Source organism: Hyperolius riggenbachi, chromosome 12 (genome assembly GCF_040937935.1).
Source record: "Hyperolius riggenbachi isolate aHypRig1 chromosome 12, aHypRig1.pri, whole genome shotgun sequence".
NCBI lineage: Eukaryota > Metazoa > Chordata > Amphibia > Anura > Hyperoliidae > Hyperolius > Hyperolius riggenbachi.
In genome coordinates, this window is record NC_090657.1 from 23,842,273 (window position 1) to 23,855,349 (window position 13,077).

Genomic DNA, 13,077 nt, shown 5'->3' on the forward strand with positions numbered 1-13,077 from the left:
GCCATAGGGAAGCATGGACATTACCTGGCACATAAGTTGTCCTCTCAGCTGTACTTGACATCAACTGATATATAACTGACCGCAACTGATATATTTCAGTTCTGACAAAATGTTGTCAGAACTGGAAGGGATCATTGTCAGAAGAAAATGGTGAGCTTCTGAGAGGAATTGATGGCAAGGTAACTATGTAATGTTCATTGGAAGTGACCTCATGTGATTTATTTTAAATAACTTTACTCACTTCAGGTTGCCTTTAACGACCACACCTCACCGTAGACAAAAACGGACACTGCGTGTTGTAGCCGCGGGGCGATGGAAGGTAAAATAAAAAGTGAGGCATACTTTCTATTGAAAAATGCATGATTTCCTGGATAGACGCAGAAATTGGCTAGCAATGCACTGCATGCAGTACGTTAGTGTGCAGGGTCCCACTGCGGTGGGTCATGACACACACCGGTAAGTGTGATAGCCCCATGGGGCCATGATTGCTTTTGTGACAGAATGCAGCATATGAAGTATGCGGCGACGCACTAATTGTAAAAGGGGCGTTAGAGATGATCAATTTATTGTGACTAATGACCATTACTGCCTATGTGTTTAGCCCTTTAATGGCTCTAGTACAGCTGATAAGTGGCTACTTTACTACATGTGGCCACTAGATGGTGCTTTTACCACATATTTCTATTCACTTACACTATGCCAATAGGTTACATTGAAAACTAAACGTTCTTTCCTATGCTTAGCACTCCCAAGCAAGCAAGTTTATGATCGTAGTGCTTAGTAAGGATGGAGTCCATTGTGGTGTTTTTGTGCCTTATTTGTGAATTGGTTGCTATTGGTTACAGCTATCCACACAATATTCATTCAATTAATTAATTTATTATGGTAAATTTATAAAAATACAAGAATTACAGTGGTCACTTGCCAATATAATGAAGACGAAGAAGCAGTGAAGAGTGGCATTCCCCTATGTGTAGGAATAATGGCAGCGAAATAGTACAGTATCAACAGGGGCGTAACAATAGACGCTGCAGGGGGGCCCAGAAGCTGCAGGGGGCCCCGTGGGGGGAGGAGTTTCTTTTCCCTGTCCTTAGAGACTGACAACTAAGGGTATGGAGAAAAAAAATTCTGCTCTCTACACATTTTTTCTAATGACTGCATCTGCTCAGTCACTGATAAGGAATCGTGCAAAGTTTTGCAGACACAGATTTGCAGACAGTCCCTATTCAGTGTTCAGTAGGGTCAAGGGGGGCCCCCATCCAAAATTTCGCAGGGGGGGCCCAATGAGTTCCCGTTACGCCACTGAGTATCAAGCTACTGTATTGCTGCAGCCACTTGAGGTGACGATGCTAGACGCATGCTCCGGTCACAGTATGGTGAAGAAAGAGTTGTCATCAATTGTAGATGAAAGAAAACGTACGTGCTCCAATCCGTCCTTGTCCATGTAAGGTTTATTCCATCCAAGAAAATCTCACCAAACCTTATACGAAGGAGTCGCTCCTAGTCCCTCCTCGATGCTTGGTCACGCTGCCTCGCAGGTCCCGCCATAGTGCCCGCTCCCCCACTTCCGACCCCACGGCTGTCCTAGACGTCAGACGGAAGGGTCATCATCTAGGAGTGACTCCTCTGTATAAGGTTTGGTGATGTTTTCTTGGATGGAATAAACCTTACATGGACAAGGACAGATTGGTGCATGTACTTTTTCTTTCATCTACAACTTAAAACCAATATAATTGCATATTGTGTATTTATTATACCACAATGAACAAATATACTATACTGGCTGGATAGTGTACTGGTTAAGGGCACCACCTTTGACATGGGAGACCAGGGTTCGAATTCTGACTAGGGTCAGTACCTATTCAGTAAGGAGTCCTTAGGCAAGACTCCCTAACACTGCAGGGTGGCCTCTTGAGCGCGCCCCTAGTGGCTGCAGCTCTTAAGTGGTTTGAGTCCGACAGGAGAAAAGCGCTATACAAATATCCAGATTATTATTATTTGGATTATTACTGCAGAAAATTGGATGGAAGCCATGTTATTGCATTACTCAATGCTTTTCTTTGGCAGTATGTTGGAGATGGCGTAGAGATATCCCGACAATAATGCCTCAGTAAGCTCTCTATTACACTCAATGCATTTTTTGCTGCATGGTATTTTGCGGAAGCCAAAACGCAACAGATGCATTCAAATTCATTAAGTATAATAAGGCCGTAACTGAAGGAAGGAAGCTTGTACCGCTGTCTAGAGGACATTTATCCAGTTATGGCATGTATAGCTAATTTTTAAAGAGAAACTGTAAGCAAGAATTGAACTTCATCCCAGTCCGTAGCTGATACCCCCTTTTACATGAGAAATCTATTCCTTTTCACAAACAGACCATCAGGGGGGTCTGTATGGCTGATAATGTGGTGAAACCCCTCCCACAGTGTGACGTCAGCGCCTCACAGCACTGAGGTGCTGACATCACACTGTGAGAGCCTTGTTGCATTGTGGGAAATAACAGCTGTTTCCAACTGCCAAAAAAGAAAGCAGCAGCTACTTCCATTGACATCACCTGCCTGCATTAAAAATGTCGCCATGTGATAAAAGTCAGAATGTAAATCAGGAGGAGGAAAAATTTTACAATGGGCAAACATTGAGTAATTATTTATACCTAAGCACTTTTTTCATTACGTTATCTGGAGTTCCTCTTTAAATACAAACTCCCTTATCAAATGTATAAAAGCAGTGGTGTGTCATCTTAGTGATTAAAAACAAGAATGATCCTTGTGCAGAGGGCATTTCAGATTGCCACGTAGATATCTGGTCTTATTCAATAAAAGTAACTTGAACATAACAAGATCCAACCTTCTACAATATAGAGATATGAATTTGCTGTGGATAATCTAACTGCAAAGCCTGAGGTCACTTATTAAACTGGCCATACAGGTTTAGATTGGCACCTAATGTGGCAAACAAATCAATCCCTCTCAACTGAATCTGATCAGAGAGAGAGCGAATCCACCCATATACTTCAGAGATTTTCAATAGATTTCACTATAAAATCTATTGAACCGAAGTGTTGCACTGTTGGATATAGCAATGCTATGGGCCAATGGTTTACCCTCCAGCACATCCGGTCAGCTGAAACTTTCCGTCTTCATTTTTATTGATTTTTGCCACAAATGGATTGCAATTACCATCAGTGCAGCTCCATGCGCTATGGATTTCCGGCAGATCTGAATCTGCCGGTAAAATTTTAAAGCATGTATAAGTTTTGTGACTTTAAGGTGGACACAAACTCTTTCAGAGCACACATTGAAAAAGGCTTTATTCCATTTATAGTCGCAAAAGAAATTCACTGCACTGTGCTCTGTGGTTAAGCTAGATGAAAGGCTCTGATTAGCTTGTATCAGCAGCTGTACCGGAAACACTGAGGCTTAAAGGGGCACTACAGCGAAAAACTGTAAAATGTAAAATATGTGCAAACATATACAATTAAGAAGTACGTTTTTTCCAGAGTAAATGAGCCATAAATTACTTTTCTCCTACGTTGCTGTCACTTACAGTAGGTTGTAGAAATCTGACAGAAGTGACAGGTTTGGACTAGTCCATCTCTTCATAGGGGATTCTCAGCAAGGCTTTTATTCTTTATAAAGATATTCCCTAAAAAGGATTCATTCAAAGATGCTGACCAGCTTCCCTGATCCCTACACAGTTTTTGGCAGTTGGACAGAGCAACTGCCATTCACAAAGTGCCTTTGAAAATAAATATATCCCTGAGAATCCCCTATAAAGAGATGGACTAGTCCAAAACCTGTCACTTCTGTCAGATTTCTACTACCTACTGTAAGTGACAGCAGCATAGGAGAAAAGTAATTTATGGCTAATTTTACTATGGAAAAAATGTACTTCTTATTTGTATATGTTTGCACATATTTTACATTTTACAGTTTTTCACTGTAGTGCCCCTTTAACCCTTTCGGAGCTCCCGGGAAAGTGATACCAAGTTAAATCTTCAGGGCTTTTTAGAATTTCCATAAATTGTAATAAATATTTTTTTACTCCTAAAGAGGAACTGTTGTGAAAACCGTAAAATTTAAAACACATACAAATAAAAAGTACATTTCTTCTGGAATAAAATGAGCCATAAATGACTTTTCTCCTATGTTGCTGTCACTTACAGTATGTAGTAGAAATATGACATTACCGATTACCGGGCTAGTCCATCTCTTCATGGGGGATTCTCAGCATGGCCTTTATTCTTTTTAAATACATTCCCTGAAAAAGATTTAAACAAAGATGCTGGGCAGCCTCCCTGCTCGCTGCGCACTATTTTGGCAGTTGGACGGAGCAACTGCCATCCACTAAGTGCTTTTAAAAATTAAAGAAAACCCTAAGAACCCCCTATGAGAAGATGGGCTAGTCTAAAATCTGTAGGTAATGTCAGATTTGTACTACATACTGTAAGTGACAGCAACATAGGAGAAAAGTAATGTATGGTTCATTTTACTCTGGGAGAAAAGTACTTCTTATTTGTATGCGTTTTACATTTTAAGATTTTCGCGACAGTCCCTCTTAAAGGTTATCAAGCTGTGGCTAATCATTTAGAGCAGAGAGGAATTTCTGAATTTAGATCCATTTTAAAAGTCCTGCATCCTCTGTGATGCCAAAGTCAGGTGTCTTAGGCCTCAATTCACTAAGATCATGCTGGAGATAATAAGGCAAGAGAAAACTTACCACCACACAGTGAGAGAGTTATCTTACCTCTTCATTCCTTAAGTTACCTCTCCTGTAGTTAATTTACCTCCTCTGTAGTTAATTTACCTCCTCTGTAGTTATTTTCACATGCAGCTAATTAACAGCCTGTCTTTAACTCTGGAGTTATTTTAAGGATTGGAGAGTTAATTTAAAGACAGAAGAGTTAACTTTAGGCTTGCCTGAGGTAAAATATTTCCTGAATACTACATGCCTTATCACCATGGTAACAACTCTAGAAGAGTTATTAAAGACAGGAGATAAGTTTAGTGAATTGAGGCCTTAGTCCTGAACTGTTTGAGATATTTATGAGATACCTTTTTGCCTATCCGTACGTAAATCTGGTCCTGGTTCTACCACAAAAGTTCGGTGTTGAAAATAGCTGCTAAAGGAGGTTTCTGTGAGGATTTCCAGACAACTGAACCGCTCTTTCTAATAGTGTCAAAAGAAATTTGCAGAGCTTTTTTCCCCCACTAATGATACTGCAGTGATTGGGTGTTGGAAGAATGGCCTTTTACCTCCAGGTAAAAAGGTTTGCCTGAGGAAAGCTTGAAAGGAACATTTATTCTCTAAGCTGGATGTAAGGGGTGCTGTAAATGCTGATGAAAGGTAAACCGAATGAATCTTTCTGACTTTCACTGCTGTACTTTTTCTTGGTTAGCTAAGAGTTCTTTGATGGATCTTTTTGGTCGGTGGTTTTGTTTAATGAGAATCTGAATCCTGTCCCTTTGCTGCCGGGTTCACAGATGGGTTACAGCTTGTTCTGTGGCACGCACGGGATGCTTTATGGCTCTGTGTTGTCTTGCAGTTGGCGGGGACGTTCTCAGCATCACAGATGAGACTGAAAACCTATTTGTGTGGGAACACCTGCAGACGTATGAAAGTCAGTCCAAAGGAGCCTGGCTTGGCATGTATTTTAGCATTAAAGGTAAGGTTGTTGTTATTTGTTTGTTTTGCCCTGTGAGATGGAGAAAACAAAAGGAAGGACACTTTTCTGTGCCAAAGCCATGGATTTTCTGCCATGTGCATTTCTGCGGTTCTTCCTGCATCCCTGCCAGTGGCGTTAAGATAAATTATGGGGCCCCCCAGAAAAACTTTGGAGGCCCCCCAGTGTTTACACCCTTTCCTCCCTTATTGACCCTCACAGCCCAAAACCTTCACACCCATAACAAGTGTAGCCACAAAAACACCTGATCTGAAGGACGGACCCCTTTATCGGAGGAAATGACGTAGTAGTTAGGGCCCCCCTGCAGTCGCAGGTTCTGATCCCTTTGAAGATGCATGTTCAAGTGAAATAATACATTATTAAATTTTTTCATTGTTCCCCAAAAATGCATTTGGATTATGTATGAATTTGCATGCATTTTCCACTATGCTGCATGCAATTCTAAAAAGTGTTCTACCAGCTTAAAGTGAACCAGAGACGAAGCACCCTCGTGTATTTTACCATATATATCAGTGGGAACATTAGAGAAAACATCTACCCTGCTCTCTGTTTCATCCTTCACTGCTCAGCCTACACTCGGGGTAGCCATCGCAGAGGATTTCTCTTCCCCGAGAGGGTATTTTTCAATAAAAATTGTTTTATACACTGTAGCTAGCAGTTCGCTAGCGAGCATTGCCCCCCAAGTCCCTCTGCTCTCTACCGATCACCGCCATTATACGTACCCACCAGGGATCCCGCAATGGCGCAGCCTCTCCAATCAGCGCCAGGCTTCGCTATGGGGAGGATGATGACGTCAGACGTCATGTCCGATCGTCGCCATAGCGACGACTAAAGCACATTGGAGAGGCTACAGCTCTCGCGGGATCGCGGCTAGATAAGGTATAGGGGCGGCGATCGGGGGATCAGAAGGGTTCGGGGTACTCGGGGATTCGGGAACAATGCACTAGGCTAGCTACCACGGATAAAACAACTTTAATTCAAAAAATACCTCCCGCGGACGCAGCCTCAGAAACTGCGTACCGCCAGGAGGGTTAAGTACTCCTGCATCTTAAGCTACCTACACACATGCAATTACTGTCGCTGCAGGGTTCGGGACTCGATCCCCTGGGTGACATTTCAGCCCGACTTCTATACAGACGTTTTACTGGCTTACAGGCTAGTGACTCGTCTGCTTCTATGGAGGAATAAAGGAGGTTGATAAAAATGCACTCCATATGGTTTAGCACTTCCAGTGGGTGCTCAAACCTATGGATCTTACTTCTTCCATAGTAATAAAACAGTAAATGGCTGGTAAAAAGTATGGTTCATAAAAACTTTATTTCATGCTACAAACTTATAACTGCTGTATTCAATAAAATAGCTTTATTTACAATTTGGTGGTGCCGACCCATCTATCCTCTTGACTACTGTGGTCCCAAGAGACACTGGTACGGGGTTGAGGCACACCCACCTATGCTAAGGTGCTCCTCACTTCACCTTCTTTGGCAAACTTATAACCACCATTTCGTAGCAACCATGTGCCTCTTTATCAAGAAAAGCAGTGCTAAATCATCTAGAAAACATCACATCCATAAAATGTTACCAGAAAAGTAGGAAAAACAGTGTCAGGAGAAGGTAGAACAGACCTAGGAATTCCAGCATCAGAATTATGGAGCATAGGTATAAATTATAGATGCTCTAGCATTATTATGTTTTATTTATATAGTGCCAAAATCTTCTGTAGCACTGTACATAGCACAAAACAAATAATGGTGAACATGTATACATATACAAGCATCCAGCATTACAAATACATACATAGCTGATGTGGGGTTTGAGACATCATCCATACCGGTACACGTTCATATGACAAATTACATCAGAAACACTAGGAGGAGGTCCCTGCCCTTGTGAGCTTACAATATAGAGGGCAGTGGGTTGGAGACACTAGGGAAGGAAACACTGGGGTTAGTGGATGACGCAGTAAACTTCCAATGCCACATATGTGCAAATGATAGGCTTCTCTAAACAGGTGTATTTAAAGATTTCAAGGCTCAGAGCATGACAGACAGGCTGTGGGAGAGGTGATGCTCGTGAGAAGTCCTGTATGCAGGAGTGAGAGGATGTGACTAAGCTAGAGGACAAGAGGGTCTCCTGGGAGGAGTGAAGGTTCCGGGTGGGATGGAGGAAATGTATGGAGGTGACAAGTTATGTAGAGCTTTGTATGATAGGTTGAGGAGTTTAAACTGGATCTTTTGGGTATTAGGTAGCCAACTGAGAGATTGTCAGAGAGAGGCTGCATCAGATGAGCTGAAGGAGAGGTGGATGAAGCGGGCAGCAGAGTTCAGTAGAGACTGGAGAGGTGCCAGTCTGGTTTTTGGTAGACCACAGAGTAGGTGTTACAGTAGTCAAGATGGGATCTGATTAGAGCACAGGTGTCAAACTCAAGGCCCATGGGCCAAATGCAGCCCTCCTCACCATTTTATGTGGCCTTGAGAGCTTCAGATGTCAATCATTGTGAGCAGTAAAAGAACAGCACACCACTTTTCAGAGGAGCGTACCGGGGTCTTGGTACTTATTGAAACATTGGTCTTGATTCATAAAGCTGTGGTGATAAAGCAACGCAGCTTAATTTGAGCAGCGCAAGTTAAAAATCCTCTGCGCACTCCTTTGTATGTAGCAGTCGCTCCCTAAATCCCACCCCAATCCTGTCGGGTCTTGTAGGACTGTTTTAAGACGTGATCCCCGTACTTAGATTGTGAGACATGTGACAGGCAGCCTATTGGGCCAATCAAACGCAGGCATGGGCAAACTTGGTCCTCCAGCTGTTAAAGGAATACTATCGATTGAAACGACTTTTTTTTTTAATACTCTATATTAGTGTACACATTACCACTAGTGCTAGGGGCACTTTATTTATTCACCCAGGTCTCTCTCTCGCTATCCCTGCTTAAAAATTCATTTCTCACACAGCTCATAGTAGTTTGGGTCACCCTAAGCTGCTTGGTTACTCTGTCACACAGCTCACAACATATTTTACTGTGTCACTCACAGCATGCAGCAGACATGAGGAGAAATAGGCTGATCTGAGGTGGTAACAGGTAACTAAATGAGCTGTAATATTGCTGGAATATAGCTAAGCTATAACACTAGTCTGTGTTTACACTCAGACTGGCTGCCTGCTTGAGGTGATTCACTCCAGGCTGCATCCACTTTACAAGCTGCTGAGAGGGGCAGACCACTGTCTACAATTAGCATTATTAGTATCTTTATCAGTAAAGAGAAGCAAAGATAATAAACACACATTGCTAGAATCTTTAAAGCCAATGGGTACCGCTAATGGAAAAAAAAAAGTCAGATACTCACCTAAGGAGAGGGAATGCTCGGTCCTAATGAGCCTTCCCTCTCCTCTCCCGGTGCCCTCGGTGCTGCGTTGGCTCCCTCGTTCGCGTCCGCCGCCGCAGGGACTTCGGAGGTCTTCGGGAGCACTCGGGCTTCCGAAGACGGGCCGCTCCATACTACGTACGCGCGAGCGCGTCATAGAGGGCGCTCGCGCATGGGTAGTATGGAGCGGCCGCATCCTCGGGAGCCCGAGTGCTCCCGAAGGCTTCCGAAAGCTCCCTTCGGCATGCGGAAGTGGCAGTATTTGACCGAACTGGTCGAATACTGCCACGGGGGATCCTGCGCGGGACCGGGCACTGGGAGAGGAGAGGGAAGGCTCATTAGGACCGAGCCTTCCCTCTCCTTAGGTGAGTATCTGACTTTTTCTTTTTTAAACCGGTAAACATTCACTTTAACCCCTTACCACCATATCAACAAGATTCTTTCAGCAAGGTGATAATTAAACAATAAACTGAGGAGTTGATAGCAACTCCCCTTTGCAGAGACATGGTCTAGCCCTCTGGGAGCCATCCGTATTAGATACATTTTGTATCCAACACTGACGCCAAAACTGACAGAGGATTTTACAGCTGAGAGGAACAGCTGTGTGAGGAATCAAATTGCTCCTAGTACTTGCCCTAATGTGTGCTACAACATACAGCATTTAAAAATAAATGCATACATCGATAGTATTCCTTTAAGGAACTTCAAGTCCCACAATGCATTGCAGGAGTCTGACAGCCACAGTCATGCCTCATAAAGGCAAATGCATTGTGGGACTTGTAGTTTCTTAACAGCTGGAGGGCCAAGGTTGCCCATTCCTGATCTAACGTGTACTAGTGCCACCCAGCCATAGCAGTCCTCCATTGTGTTGGTGTTTCGTCTCCAATCATTGCTGCCTGTTCTGTTTTTCCTCCCTATCTCTGTGGAATAGAATAGGCTGCTGTCGTCTCTGCCGAGCAGCTAAACTGTCACTTAAAGCAATCATGAAATATAATTATGGGTTATATTCATTATTAATAAAATTTATTTATAAAGAGCTGAGTAATGTATTACTCAGACCTATACAATAGATAGGGGAGAGATTACAATGTTAAACAGCGTTACACACGGACATTATAGCATCAAACAATGGTACACATAATAGTGATGTAACAATGTAGGGTTAAATAGAGCAGACTAGTCACTGAGCCCATATGGTGGCGGAGAAGAGCACACTGGATGAGTGGCAGATTTAGTAGTTAGATATTTAAATTCAAAGTAGGTAATTACAGGTGCCTATGTTAATAGCCATGATTAGAGGCTATAACTGTAAATTTGGGCACCCGAGGCATCCAATAAAATAGCGGGCGCTTAGGCTGCTCTTTATACAAACTGCAGCTACAAATAGCCAACACTGCAGTTTGTATAGCAGGCAGCACTGGCAGCAACTATTTTACCTGACGCCTCCGCCACCGAAATTTCCAGTTATGGCTGCTACGGTAATTGCAGCTATTAACATGGGGCACCTACAGCTGTGCTCATAAGTTTACATACCAACTAGAATGTATGATTTCTTAACACATTTTCAGAGAATATGAATGACAACACAAACACTTTTTCGCTCATGGTTAGTGGTTGGTTGAAGCTATTTACTGGCAAACAACTGTTTACTCTTTTTAACCACTTCACCACTGAGGGGTTTTATCCCCTGACCACCAGAGCAATTTTCACCTTTCAGCGCTCCTTCCATTCATTCGTCTATAACTTTATCATTACTTATCACAATTAAACGAACTACATCTTGTTTTTTCCACCACCAATTAGGCTTTCTTTAGGTGGGACATTATGCCAAGAATTATTTTATTCTAAATGTGTTTTAATGGGAAAATAGGAAAAATGTGGGAAAAAATTCATTATTTTTCAGTTTTCGGCCATTATAGTTTTTAAATAATGCATGCTACTGTAATTAAAACCCATGAAATGTATTTGCCCTTTTGTCCCGGTTATAAAACTGTTTAAATCATGTCCCTATCACAATGTTTGGCGCCAATATTTTATTTGGAAATAAAGGTGCATTTTTTTCAGTTTTGCGTCCATCCCTAATTACAAGCCCATAGTTTATAAAGTAACAGTGTTGTACCCTCCTGACATAAATATTTAAAAAGTTCAGACCCTAAGGTAACTATGTTTTTTTTTTTATTGTAAATTTTTTAATTTTTTTTTTAATTACAAAAAAAAAAAATTTGGGAGTGTGGGAGGTAATGAGTTAATTTTTTGTGTAAAAGTAATTTATTTGTATGTTAAAAATGTTTAGGGTGTAGTTTTACTATTTGGCCACAAGATGGCCACAGTAACTTTTTGTTTTAATGCGACCTCCAAGCGTCCTTCCGGACTCTTGGAGGAAGTACTAGGAGGCTGGGTAAGTGTTTTTTTTTTTCACAATGATCGCGCTGCTCATCGGAGAGCAGCAGATCATTGCGGGGCTTAGATCAACGAACGGGAATGGATTTTCCCATTCATTGATCTCCGGGCGAGCGGCGGGCGGCGTGTTTACTAGCGGCGGGCGGCGTGTTTACGAGCGGGAGCGCGGGCAGCGGCGGGAGCGCGGAAAGTACGGATTTCTCCGTCCTTGGGGGTTAAAGGATGGAAAAAGGGACGGAGAAATTCGTACGGGCGGGGGTAAAGTGGTTAAATCAAAATCAGTACCAGGGTTGTGAAGTCGGAGTTGGAGTAGGGGCAATTTTGGGCAACCGGAGTCAGTCAGATGATTTTTGAACAAAATTCACAGCCCTGGTAAGTATTAGACTAAGGAGTCAGAGTTGAGGAGTCCGAGCCATTTTGTGTACCCGGAGTCGGAGTTGGAGTCATGGTTTCATAAACTGAGGAGTCTGAAGATTTTTGTACTGACTCCACAGCCCTGATCAGTACACATACTACTCAAATGACCCTGATCAAACGTTTACATACCCTGGAGTTTGGCCAGATAACATGCACACAACTTGACACAACAGGTTTTAATGGCTGATAAAGGGTACCGTCTTCACCTGTGATCTGTTTGCTTGTAATGGTGTGTATAAAACTACCAACTATCTGTCCAACTATCTGCCAAACTTGTCTGTTAAGCCCCATTCACACGCTCAACAGCGGTCTTTTATGCAGCACAATTGTCAAACAGCTTTTGTTGTGAAACAAGTTGAAACAACTAAAAAAGGTATTTTGCTATTGTTAAAGAGCTGATAGGAAGTCAATCCAACAGTTGGATTGACTTCTTATCCGTCTTATCAGCTGTTTGAGCAATAGCAAAATTCTTTTTACTTGTTTCACAACAAAAGTTGTATGGGGCTTAACAGACTAGTTTGGCAGATAGTTAAACAGATAGTTGGTAGGTGTGTATAAAACTTAAAAGTTAACGGTGTTTCTGGGCTCCTAACAGACCCTTGCATCTTTCATCCAGTGCGACACTGATGATTTTGGATTCTAAGTCATGGGGAAAGCAAAGGAAATGTCAAAGAAAGGCAGCTGAGCTATAAAACAGGAAAGGGATACTATAAAATATCCAAGGAATTGGGAATGCCAATCAACAGTGTTCAAACTCAAATTAAAGGAATACTTAAGTCACCTAAAAAAAAATGACTTTTACTCACCCGGGGCTCCCCTTAGCCCCCTGCAGCTGAACGGTGCCCTCGCCGTGTCCCTCCGATGCGCCTGGACTCGCCGGCAGCCACTTCCGGTTTGGCCTTCACCGGCCGACAGGCTGTGAACGAGGCTGATTATCCGCGTCCCCAGTCGCAATAGCGCCCTCTATAATGCTGTTGCGGCCAGGAACGCGGATTATGAGCCGCGTTCCCAGCCTGTCGGCCGGTGACGGCCAAACCGGAAGTGGCCGCCGGTGAGTCCAGGCTCATCGGAGGGACACGGCGAGGGCACCGTTCAGCTGCAGGGGGCTGAGGGGAGCCCCGGGTGAGTAAAAGTCATTTTTTTTAGGTGACTTAAGTATTCCTTTAAGAAGTGGAAAATGATGGCTTCTGTTGAAACTAAACCACGATCAGGTA

The 13,077-nt window shown here is 42.9% G+C and overlaps 1 protein-coding gene across 2 annotated transcripts in view; it reads left to right on the forward strand.

Annotated features, from left to right (window-relative positions):
• Positions 1 to 13,077, forward strand: part of MRC2 (mannose receptor C-type 2) — a 214,878-nt gene that overhangs the window by 184,284 nt on the left and 17,517 nt on the right. For both annotated transcript variants that reach the window (XM_068261975.1, XM_068261976.1), the window contains one exon: positions 5,546 to 5,665. In XM_068261975.1, the coding sequence (XP_068118076.1) occupies positions 5,546 to 5,665 (120 nt within the window). The remainder of the gene's footprint in view (positions 1 to 5,545; positions 5,666 to 13,077) is intronic.